The sequence below is a fragment of the Ursus americanus genome, chromosome 30 (genome assembly GCF_024610735.1).
Source record: "Ursus americanus isolate L20-20 chromosome 30, mUrsAme1.1.p, whole genome shotgun sequence".
Classification (NCBI taxonomy): Eukaryota; Metazoa; Chordata; class Mammalia; order Carnivora; family Ursidae; genus Ursus; species Ursus americanus.
The window spans coordinates 20,157,494-20,169,934 of NC_142156.1; the positions used below are offsets into that span (position 1 = coordinate 20,157,494).

Genomic DNA, 12,441 nt, shown 5'->3' on the forward strand with positions numbered 1-12,441 from the left:
ACTTTAAAAGGCGCAGCACATGGCAAATGTGGTGGTGGTTCTTCCTGATCCACGGGGACAGGGAAGGCCTCTGAGCAGAGTCCCCAAAGGCTTTCCGGTTGACAAGGATGAGAGGTGACATTGCAGGGAAGGGACGTGCCTGGGCAAAGGCACGACGACATGAACACAAGCACTGTCCTTACCGTGTGACATACTGGACATGGCTGCAGAGCCTGGTCACCTTTAACCCCCACGCTCGGACATACGGGGGGCGCCCTGATGGCAGTGGCCAGCCACTGAAGGCTCCCATCAGAGGTGGAGAGGGGAGCAGGGGATGACGTCTTCTGGCCCATGTTGAAGGGCAACGCGGCAACCTATCAACGGACGCATGGCTGTCGGTTCCAGGAGAGAGTCCAGCGAGCGCTGACGGGATTTAATCCTCAGATGACAGGTCCTCAGAAACGTGCCATGAGAGCTTCCCCGTACCCCACACGCAGCAGCGCCGAGGGCAATGCCATCTCAGCCACTCAGTCAACAAACCTGTCACTGAGTAGAGACCACACGCCCCTCAGCGAGCAAATCCCGCAGGGGGTTCTGTCCTCACGACACCTGCCGTCTCTTGGAAGTGGGGACAAGGGGGCCCAGGAGCCCAAGGCAGGTAGGTGGGAGAACTGGGGTCGGGGTCAGGCGTCAGAGGCAAGACACAACGGAGATTCCTGGTCCTGGCCACCCCCACCTGATCCTCAGCCCCCTACCCTCCTCATCCAGTCCATCTGTCCCTCCTGGGGAAACACAGACGGGGATGCCCCAAGTCCAGACAGAGATGTGCTGGAGCTGGTTCGGATCAGCTCACGAAAGACTTCAACTTTCAAGGATTTTGCAGGCAAGCTGTTAAACACAGCCATTATTAAAAACTAAACTACACAACGTGACAGTTAAAGAACTACGGTAAAAACAAAGGTAAGAAGTACTGAAAATGCATCACTTCCCAATTATTTGACGACACAGATCCGTGATCGAAGCTCTTGGGGTTATTTACACAACCACATCCACACAGCGGAAGTGGGATAGGATACTGTGCTCGGCACGTCCCCTCCCAGCTCCACCTTTGGTGACGTCACGCTGGTAGCTTGATCGGGCACGGTGGGAGTATTTATACCACGGCAACTGCTATGTGCTACAAATCGGGGCTTCGCCCCCACAAGGCTGGTTGCTAAACACTCCCCAGCACTCCCCTACAAACAGATGTGCCAGCAAAACCCGAGTAACATTTAACACACACACACACCCATGACGTCTGTTCTGCCTGCACGGAGGTGTGTGGTTGTGGCAGCCAAAGCTCTGTCTTAAATTGTTGATCAGCTCCTGTCCTGCCACTGGGAATAAAATCAATGGTCTGACAGATCACAAGGCCATGTGATCTAGCCCCTGCCTGCCCCTGCTCACTTCACCCACTTCCCTTGGGGCTGCTCCCCCTTGCCTCATGGAAGATGCCACATTTATTCCTACCTCAGGACCTTTGCACTCACTGCCTGGGATTCTCCCTCCAACTCTGCCTGGCTGGTTCCTTCTTATCACTCAAGTCTGAATTCAAATGACACATTCTCAGAGGAGCCTTCGAGGTCAGCTCCCTAAAAGCTGCCCTCCCTCATGTCAGCTGCCTCCTGAAATTCTGCAGCCCTTACCACCACCTCAAATACTCAGGTTAATTTACTTGTGCACTGTCCACCTCCCACATGGACGTGTCCACTCTGGGGACCTTGTTTGTCTTGTTCACTGTGGAATCACCTAGAATGGGGACAATGTGAAGTAATGACACAAAAGGTCTCCAACATGCCCACCACCCACCCAGGATGCTCGAGTGGTCAAGCCCAAGGCGGGGGGGGGGCCTCCTGCTGTGGCCTGTACTGGCATAGACCCACACAAATGCTGCTCTTCTGGTAACTATTTCCTGACTCTTGGCAGCCCAGCTTGAGATGCCCGGATGTGGGGTCTGTCAGCCCCCGACCTCTCACCGCCCCCTCCAGGGTCCAAATGCTCCACGCTCACATTTTCGGGGCCGGGTTCACATTTTCCATGTCCTTCTATGCCTTTGATGTGGTCTGCCTTGGACAGGGCTGGCAGAGAGCCAGGTCTCCCCTGCCCCCACGTCATGGCCTGTGAGAAGGCCATGTTTGTCTTCTCCCAAAACGGCAGCCCAGCTTGCTCGCTCCCTGGGGTATGGCCTCTCCTGGGAAGGAGACCACCCACCCTCCTGAGAACAGTGGTTCCTGGAATGTGTCTGGGGGGCTGCGGGCCCGGAGGGGCCTCCCACAGGTCTCTCGCCTCCTGGGCGGCAATCAGGGACAAGTGCTCACTAGAGCCCTAAATCCGGACAGTCCGGCCCAGCCCGGCTCGCCCCCAGCAGTGCAGAAGCGCCACCTCCTACAGGCCTGGGCCGCCCGGAAAGTCGGACAGACCCCCAGGCTGGAGGCCCATCTGGACTCCAGGCAGCGGTACGGGACATGCACACTCATGCTCACCAGCGGGCCGGGAGAAACACAGCCCCACCCGGCGTCAGTGTGGCCATATCTGGCCTGCCCCACGTCCCTGCCAGACTGTACCAGGGGGAGCCCTCAAGTGATTGCATCAGCCCAAGGGGGGGGCAGCCAGGCCCTGGGAACCAGCTCTGACAGCACAGCAGCGGCCCCCACCCTGCGTGGACCGCGCTTGGCTGGGCCTGTCCTGCAGCGGCCTTCCAGGTCACGCTGTCCCCCGTGAGAGCTGCCCCAGGCACGGGAGCCTCTGGAGTGCCTCAGCAACCGGAACAAGGTCACCTGTCCCTTGGCAAGGAGCTGGGAGAGGAGGCTCGGGGGGGCGGGAAGAAGGAGCAGGGATAGGAGGAAAGAGGGGGAGGAAGACAGAGATGGAGGCAGAGGGGAGTGGGTGTAATGGAGGGGGAGGGACGCGGATGCAGGCACAGAAGGAAACAGAGATAGAGATTCACACGCGGGGAAAGAGTCAGGGAGATGGGACATGAAGAGGGAGTAAAGAGGGCAAGAGAGATCAACCTAGAAAACACAGGAGCCTGGGGTGAATGACTGGTCAGTGGTGGGAGCTGGACAGGGCCACAGAGAAGAGCCACAGAGCACAAGGATGTACAGGCCAGAGGGCAGGAGGGGAAGTGGGGTCCCTTGCATCTCCCCCTCAGATGCCCCAGGGACAGGCCAGGAGGCTGGGCCCCAGCTGTTCTGGGGAGCACTCACCCCTGGGGACACGCCCTCTCCGCGGCACGGCCCCATTGCCTGGAGGGCCACAGTGGCCCTTCAGTCACAGCCAAAGCAGCGACGGGCCCTGCTGCTGGCCCAAATCCGCCTCATGCTCTCAGCTCCCCGACGGCCTGCAGAGTTAGGCCGACTACGGACCACAGCATTCCTGGACTCTGGTTCTGCAATTAGCTGGGATAATGCGGCCCCTCTGTCCGTGAATCATGAACTATAAACCACTGTACTGTCACCCACCTCAGCCGGTGATTCACCTCGCAGAGGGGATGCTTGGGCTTGGGCCCAGCCCACAAGCGTGCCTGCCACTCAGGGTTGGGTCTCACGGGCCAGGGTCCAGGAGCTCAGCTGCCACCTGCCAAAGCTCAGGTGTACGGGGTCCAGCGGAGGCGGGCGTGAAGGGGCTGGCGTTCCAAAAGTCTATAGCTTGGCCTGGATCTCCCTCCGTCAGAATATGGAGAAGTTTCCGGAAGGTGGATGGCACCCTCTGCTAAACACAGAGATGAACCTGGTGCCCCAGTGGCCAGCGCACACGCCTTGCCTCCAGGGCCGAGCACCCACACCGTGGATGCCAGGTGGACCTCACCTCTCTCAGGGCAACGCAGCCTCTGAGGGTCTGAGCCCAGAGACATCCAATGGCTGATGCTTTCCATCAAGGAGTTTTACATTCCACTTTTGTAACCATCCAAGCTTTCAAAATGTGACCGTCAACGCGATGAACAAATGGCTTGGTACAGGGCATGTGATGAGGGTGTGACAGGACAGGGTGTCATCTGAACAGACGCAGTGATGTCTTGCTACACACGCTGTGGCTAAGCATTTGAGAAGGTCATGACCACTGGGAAGTGTAGTTTGCAAATACTAAAATGCACAGGATTTATCGTCCCCTGGAGGGACTGGCCAGGTCCCCTTCTAGAAGGTGCTTGTTGCCCCCAGATGCTGCAAGTGCCCTCAGCTGTCCACAGCTGTGGACTGAGAGCTGGCCCTGTCTCCCACCTCAGGACACCTCAGAAGGGCCATTTCAGCTCATCTCCCCTTCAGGGTCATCTCCTCCACCCCCTAACTGTGTCAGGTCTAGGCTGCGGGTAAGCCTGCGCCATGCCCTCAATTTCCCCTTCTGCCACCCTGCTCCCTCCCCCTCCCTTACTGGGGGGGTACTCCCCAGTAAACATCCCACAGGCTGGGGTTCTGAGTGGCCCAGACCAGAAGCCAGTATTGCTGGTATTGCTGGGCGCCTGTTAGAGATGCAGGCTCTTGGGCCCTGTGGGGGGCAGGGGCTGAAGCCTGGCAGTCTGACTTTTGACAAGTCCGTTGGTGAAGCTGGGAGACCCTCAGCTGGACGCCAGCTCTGTCTCGGGTTCGTGACTCAGCCTGGAAACCCAGGAGGGGACAGCCTGAGGACACTGACTGCAGCCGGACTGGAGCAGGCAGTGGTGCCCCCTATGTTCTGGGGAGAGTAAGTCCCCACCATCAGCGCCATGGGATCCCCTCCTCCCCAGACACAGGGATTTGAGCCTGGGACCCACTTCAATCCCACTGAGACAGGAATGGTGAGGAGAAGCACACAGGTGAAGACATGAGGACCGTCCCCCCATCTCCGGGCCTGGGCTAGGAGCCGGCCAACTCAGAACACGCACCTTCTCTAAGGTCGCAGGTGGGGACCATCAAGCCCACTCACCAACACCTTGAAGCACCTCTCACACCTACCTCATGGCTCTTACTGGCGACAGACAGTCTGGGAGGTGTCAAGACAGCCATGCTCGGCTGATGCCTTCACTCTAGCTTCCTGAAAGATCACGGTCTGATCTGCTCCGAAGGCAGAACTTTTAGTCCTGACACGCAGTAGGACTAAACACACAATCCTGTGCATCTGACACCTGGTGGGGAGGGCCCACCAACAGGCACCTGTTGGGCTGGGACGCTGAGAGGCCCCTCACGGCCATCCTTAGCCATGCCGTGGCCCCAACCCACAGGAACCACAGATAGGCACCACAGATAGTCACCACAGCCTCTGCGGCCACTGGCCACCCGGAAGAGGAAGGGGACATGCACAGGGCTGGGGGTGCTAAGAGAGACTGCAAGACAGCCAGAGAGGGGGAGACAGCCCTCTATGTCTCCCAGAGACGCTCACGGTCCCAAGAGCAGAGGAGAACTAAAAGAGACTGCAAGTTTCCAGCTGCTGGCCTCCCAGAAGCCAGGCTCACGTGAGGCCAGGAACAGACTCCCAGTGAGTGGAGATGGAGGCCCACGCGGGGTTGGGGCGTGATACAGATGGGGGCTCAGTGGGGCACATCCCACCCACAGCAAGGTCCATCTACTCCCTGATGCAGCAGAGCCTACAGACAGAAGAACCCAGGGCCTATAAGGTCAAGGAGGGGCAGCTTCCGAAAGATGGGCTACATGGCCAAAAGGTGGCAAATGGGACCACCGGGTCCCCTAGGGCTCCAGTGGCAGACTGTGCCGGGTTTAAATACTGAATATGCCACTAAGACCAAGTTCCTTACCTCCTGGCACCTATAAAGCGGGGATGATGGAAGTAACCCCCCCATAAAGGGGGGGGTTCTGAGTGAAAATGCACCCCACCCCTCACACAGATCCTGGTGCCGAGGGAATGGCCAGCAGCATCGCTGCCCCATCACGCTGCATGGCCAGCGTCTGGCGATTCTGACAGGCCTCCCAGCGTCTCCCCAACAAATACTGGCTGAGATGACCTAAGTGTTCCTCCAAAACTAAAGGGACCCAGGAAGGTGGGGCAAGACTGACTTGCTCCCCTCAAGACATAAAACACAGCTGACGGCTCAGGCCCCATCCACCCGAGAAAGAAGCCGGCAGAAGGGAGCAGCTACTCCTGCCAGCTGAGGCCCTGCGCCCGAGGCCTCTACGTTCATCTGCTGGGCGGGACCTGATGTCTGTCCTCCCGTGGCTGCCCAGGGAGGCGAGGGGGCCATCTCCGGGGCGGAGGGAGAGGGCTGGGCTCTTTACCCAGAAGTCCACATGGACAGGAGAGTCGGGAGAGGGGAGTGTGGGCAAAGGGAAGGGGACACAAGGTGGGACCCATGTGTGCTGTGGCCTGAGATTCCCAAGGTCCTTAGCTGCCAGGGGCAGGCCATGTGTTGGTCAGACACAAGAACAGCACAGCAGAGAGGTCATCCAGGCGCCTTCCGTTCCCCGGCCCACAGCACGTCACCGAAGCCCATTCTCACCTGCTGCCCCAGCTGCACACGGCCGTGGGTCTCTGTTCGCCTCTCCTCCCGTCTGCTCCGGCTCTCCCATTCTCAGCCCACGGAGACCACCACTGCCAGCACCCCTCCATCCATGAACCTGTAGGCACCCACCCGGGCACGCCCTCGCCATGCCAGGCTGCAGGAACCCCTGCCCTCCTCACTGGGAGTATCAGCAGGATTTCGGCCTTTACAAAACTAAGGAGAAAGAAGGAAGCCCGGGCCCCACCAGTAACTGCATCGCAGATTAATGAGAGTGGCCGAGGGACCTGTGTCTGCCATTTATTTCACTGTCTCAGGGCAGAGAAAAGACTTACAGCCCCAGAGTCAATACCGGGTTGACCCAATTATTCCATATTTATCAACAGGGCCAGTGGGCAGTGGTTGAGGGCAGTGGGTCTGCCTGGCACGGAACTCCTTCCAGGACGTGTGTGTGCATCTCTGTCCCCGGCAGGGCCCGGGCCACGCAGGCACACCAGTAGCCCCAGCTGCTGTGAGGGAGGGGAGAGCCACCGAGCCGTGCCCCAGCTCCCAGGAGACAGGGGCCTCCTGCCCTGCTTCCTTCTGTCTTCCTGCGAGGGGCAGAACACAGAGGCATTCTTTCTCTATCCAGGGAGCCCCAACCTGAGGCACCGGACTGAGCAGAGGACAAAACCTTACCGGAGAAGCAGTGCAGACACTATGGCTAATCCAAGACAATGCAGACAAAAAGAGGAAACAGACATTTCTCCTCTGCTATACAATATTCTAGGGCTCCCCAGTGCCCTGGCCTTGCCTGGTCTGGCCTCTGCCCCAAGTCACACACAATCCACTCTTTACGTCCACTGCCCAAGCCTTGCCATTCTCGAATCCAGAGCTCTTACCACCAGGGTCCGAGGACATACGGAGAGCAAATATGATTGAGAGCACGCTTATCACAGTAAGCACTGAGTAACACACAGGATTGCTGAATCACTCTATTACACACCTGAAACTAATGTGTTAACTACACTGGCATTATAATTAAAAACTTAATTTAAGGGGCGCCTGGGTGGCGCAGCCGTTAAGCGTCTGCCTTTGGCTCAGGGTGTGATTCCAGCGTTCTGGGATCGAGCCCCACATCAGGCTCCTCTGCTAGGAGCCTGCTTCTTCCTCTCCCACTCCGCCTGCTTGTGTTCCCTCTCTCGCTGGCTGTCTCTGTCAAATAAATAAATAAAATCTTTAAAAAAAAATAAAAATAAAAATAAAAAATAAAATAAAAACTTAATTTAAAAAAAAAAAGCAAACAGGAGTTGTTTGGCCTATACAGTTGATGTTTTGTTGTTATTTTTCAAGCAGCCTAAGATTGAAAACTCAGGCAATTCCACATAAATCCCAATTTCTAGCTCATCCTCACAAATTAGCTCTGGCGGTGTGAGGCCACGTGGCCAAACGTCAGCGGGGCAGACACGGGGCACGGGCTAAGTCGGCTACAGGCCTCACCACTCCCTGCCGCCTCTCACAGAAGCCGAGGTTAAGTGTGGGCCGCCATGTATCCTCACATTTATATTTCTTTTTTTTTTTCTTTTTTTTTTTTTTTTAAGATTTTTTATTTATTTATGTGACAGAGAGACAGCCAGCGAGAGAGGGAACACAGCAGGGGAGTGAGAGAGAGGAAGAAGCAGGCTCCCAGCGGAGGAGCCCGATGTGGGACTCGATCCCGGAACGCCGGGATCACGCCCTGAGCCGAAGGCAGACGCTTTTAACGACTGCGCTACCCAGGCGCCCCCCACATTTATATTTCTATCTTCCATAGAGTAGAGAAACACCGCTAGTCATTGATCAAACACGAGCAGAAAAAACCAGGTCCTGTGATTTTTCTCTAATCCCTCATTCATTTAAGACCCTGGAAGGTGTTAAGACCCCTGTTCCAAAGACTCTGAGGGCACTGCGCTCCCTCATGCCCCCGTGCCTTTGCACCTGCTGCTCCCTCTGCCTGGGACACCCTCATTTCTCTTCTTGTCCAACGAGGGGCTGCTTCTTAACCTCACTTTCGAGGCCCCTACGCGATGCACTCTCAGGCAGATCGCCGGCATGCTGTCTTGGAACCACCTATGCACACTGGTCTGTACAACCGGCAAGGAGCTTCCTGTGCTCAGCACACTAATGTCCGATACACAGAATTAACACCACAGAATAAAAGGCATGGCAGCCAAGACCAAAGATGTGGGATGCTGACACCCCCAAACCCCCCACCCGGGGCATGTCTGGGGATACCCCCCTCCCTAAATGACCTCAACACACACAAGTCCCCATCTCCCTCCATGCAAACATGGCTCTCCCCATCAGAGTCAGAACCCTTTCTCCTCCAGAGCTCCCAGCCCAGCCACCTGGAGGGGCCTCATGAGTCCACCCACAGCAACCCCTCAAAGGCAGTGGGGCAAGTGAGGGCACACACACTGGGAAGACAAGCAGGAGAACTGAAACACAGTAGGTGCTCAACAGATCTCTGATGATGGTTTTTAAATAAAGGCCTTTAGCTCCCCCTCTATTTTGCCACAGTCCCCACCACTCCCTACTGCCTCTCATGCCTCAGCATATTTATGCTCCCTGCCTGGAATTTATTTGAGTTTGTGCTTCTCAGTCTAGAAAATTCCTGACTGCACTTCAATTTCTAAAACACCACAGCTAGGTCTTTGGAATTAAATAGCTCCAAGCCGGTAAGACTTGCTTTTACACATCTGTTAGATGGGCAAGCAGGCTGGTCAATTGTGGCCACACAATGCTCCAGGAAAACCCTATCCACAAACCGGGCATAGCCACCCTTCAACAACCCAGCCAGTGAGAACCAACACTCAGTCCCAATCATTTATGCCTGAGTTCAGTGAGTGCAGTTACTTATTCTCTTGTCAACAAATTTGCTCCCCTAATTACATGTGGCTTAGCCAACAGGAAAGTGTTGGCACATTGGTCTACAGCGTGGAAGCACAATTCCCAGAAGGCAAGAGAGGAGAAAAAGGATACCGGTTAAGAACCCATCTGTGGGACTCAATTGCAAAGTGGCTGTTTCACAGTGGGCACCAGGACCCCACTGGGGATGGCTGAGCACATCGTGATGCCTCAGGACCTGCCCTGGCCAGCCTGGGGAAGGGAAGACGCCAATGTCAGGGAGAAAACCTCAGGACCCTCTCATCCCAGGTCCCGCTACTCCTGACCTTCATCACTTTCTCCTGGGCACCCCAGGCCAAAGGCCCCAAGAAGGAAGTGCCTCCACCAGCTCCAGGCAGCACCCAATGGCAGTGCCCCAAAGCCATCTGCCCGTCCAGCCCAAACCCCTCCTCCAACAGTGTAAGCCTACCTCCTCCAGGAGTCACGTGCTCCCAGCACCTGCCCTGAGCTGATTTTCAACAGCCCGGAAGTGAAGTGAATCCATCCCCTCTCTGTCTCCCAAGCAACGATCGATCACCCAGGAGCCCCCTTTCACCTGTGTGCTATAGACCCCTACCATCTTTACCATTATTTGCCAAACACTGTTTAAAACCAGATTCTTGTTTCTGTAACTCAGAGGTCAGCATTTTCTGAACGGGACCAGACAGTACATGTTTTAGGCTTTGCAGCTTCTGTCATGACTACCCCACTCTGCTGCTGTAACAGAAAAGCTGCCATGGTAATATGAAAATCAATGAACCTGGCTGTGTGTCAATAAAACTTTATTCACACAAAAAAGGGTGGGCCAGACTTAGCCTGCGAGCCGTAGCTTGCCTAGCCCTGCTCTAATGTAAATAATGCCTCGGTCTCATCCTGAACAGTGATGGCTGACAGACTGCAGGTTGATGTACTGGCTATTTTTTGCTTTCAAATATGCATAAAAACAACACAAAGAAACTATAAATATTTTTAAAAATGTTAAACTTGTTAACCAATCCAAGTCATGCAGAGAACTCAGTCCTTGCTCTGGGGATGTGACCCTTTCACCACAGGGATCATGACTCACCAAGCCAGGAGTTCTAGAATTTTCCAGGCTAAGAATGGAAGTGGTCTTTCTCCTAGTACTCCTCTCTGCTGCTGGGGCAGTATGAACACCCCAGAAAGGGTCTTCCAGCCACCACCGAGGGGGCCCAAGCTGAGGGGGCCTGCCGCAGAGCAACACACGCAGATGGTCACCGCCCATCGTGCAAATGGCCACCAAGCTCGCGTGAAGCCAGCCGCGGAGCATGCCGGGGACTGGTGCCGAGAGCCAGCCACCCGGCCCGCCTCTCACCTGGCTCTTGCCACGGCGCCGGTAGCTCCTCCTCACCAGGCTCTTATAGTTCTCATTCTTCTTGGTCAGGTAGTAATAGAGGACACACTCAGCCACAGTCTGTGGGACAGAGAGAGAATGCTGTGTCCTATGTGGGCGGTCGGAGCAGGGGGCCAAGAGCCAGAGATCTGGATGCAAGGCCTGCCTCCTCCACACAGAGCGGGGTGACCTTGCTCAGGTCACCGCACCGTCTCACCTGTGTGATGGGGTTGCTCAGAGCATACACGTCACAGAGCGGTCATGAATTCGGAGCACTCGGGGCAGCCTATAGAAGTGCCCCCTGGTCCTACTGCCCTTGCTGCTGTCCCTAACCATCACGAGGTGGTCGCCTACCCTCCCCAGGCCCTCCAGCTCCCGGCTGGGCAAACTCAAAGTCGGCCCCGACCTGGGCCTGGGTCTCCTTTCTTTCAGCCCAGCTCCTTCTTCCCGAACACCTGGGGCCCCGAGTAACCTCTTCCAAGCTTCGTGACCCAGCTGGACTATAATGTCCCCAAGCGACTCTTCGTCTCTTGCAACGTTTATGATTTTCTCTGCCTTGATCTGTTCCACACCCATCTGGGTCTAAACCCTAGTGCTACTTGCTGAGTCAACGACTGACCCTCCCTGGAACCCCACCACCTCCTTGCCCAAACAGGACCAGCAAGAGGGCATCCTCAAAGCAACATGGTGATGTGCGGCCACAGGTCAGCTCCAGGTGACAGCTCACCTCTGAGGGCTGTTCCATCAAGGCTGCTGGGTGCAGAGGCAGGCTGGGCCTCAAACCTCGTGGCCCTTGCCACCTCCAGAATGCCCGTCAACAGCGGCTACTTCCCACATAAACCTGGCCCCCACACAGGGCCCGCACAGCGGTTGAGAAAATTATCGTCTTTTCAGATGCCAATATTTGCAGACTGGGCAATGTGGGTGTCCGACTTCCCCTTGAACAATTCAGGGGAGTGCCTTCCACACCGGACAACAGTGGGCTGACCCTAAGCAGCAGCTGTCCCTGCAGACGGGCACAGGCTGGCTGGCCCACCGAGCTCCCACCCTGCTCCCGGCCTCACTCAGAACACGCCTGTCCCCAAAAGCATGGGGCACCGTTGGCAATCCCTGCCTCAGACCCTTCTGGAAGCTCTATTTAAGTCCTATCCTGAGCCGCCTTAGACAAAGTACACCATAAAGTTTACTCTCCAGGGTAGAGACTCTGAGTCCCCGTTCCCAAGCAATGCTGCTCAAGACCAGCATCTGAAACCCTTGCCTCAATCCCTGGGGAGCCCTGACCCAGAGCCTCCCGGACTGTCCACACCCCAGCACAAAGCCATCTCGAAGTCAGAGGAAAGACTATTTATAGGGCTTGCTTCCCCACGCCGGTTTTTCAGGCACGGAGAGATTCTGTTTCCCCACGTTGCCCCATCTCCCTCCTTCTATGGTTATCAGCTCCTTAAGGGCAGATGCTGGGGACAAATGTTCAACTTGAAAATAACCGCCTGGCTCCTGCTCGGATGGCACTCCCTCAGCTGAAAAGCATGAGGCCTCCAGCAGCTGGGCATGAGCAAAGCTGAGGGTGGGCAGATGCCCCATCTCTCACAAACCTGACTCAGGGAGTATGGCATAAAACACCCAGGACAGCAGCCCCAGAAGGAAACCCTTGCTGGAGCCCTTCCTGCTCCGCCCTACAACACCAGGGTTCCTAGCGCCAATGCCAGCACACAGGGTCTCACGTAGACCGGCCCAGCTTCCCCAA

General features: G+C 56.3%; 1 protein-coding gene across 1 annotated transcript in view; it reads right to left on the reverse strand.

The window, feature by feature from the left end:
- NCOR2 (nuclear receptor corepressor 2) overlaps window positions 1–12,441 on the reverse strand; it is a 172,146-nt gene that overhangs the window by 75,900 nt on the left and 83,805 nt on the right. The window contains 1 exon segment of the mRNA XM_087857429.1: window positions 10,680–10,778. Within this exon segment, the coding sequence (XP_087713555.1) occupies window positions 10,680–10,778 (99 nt within the window).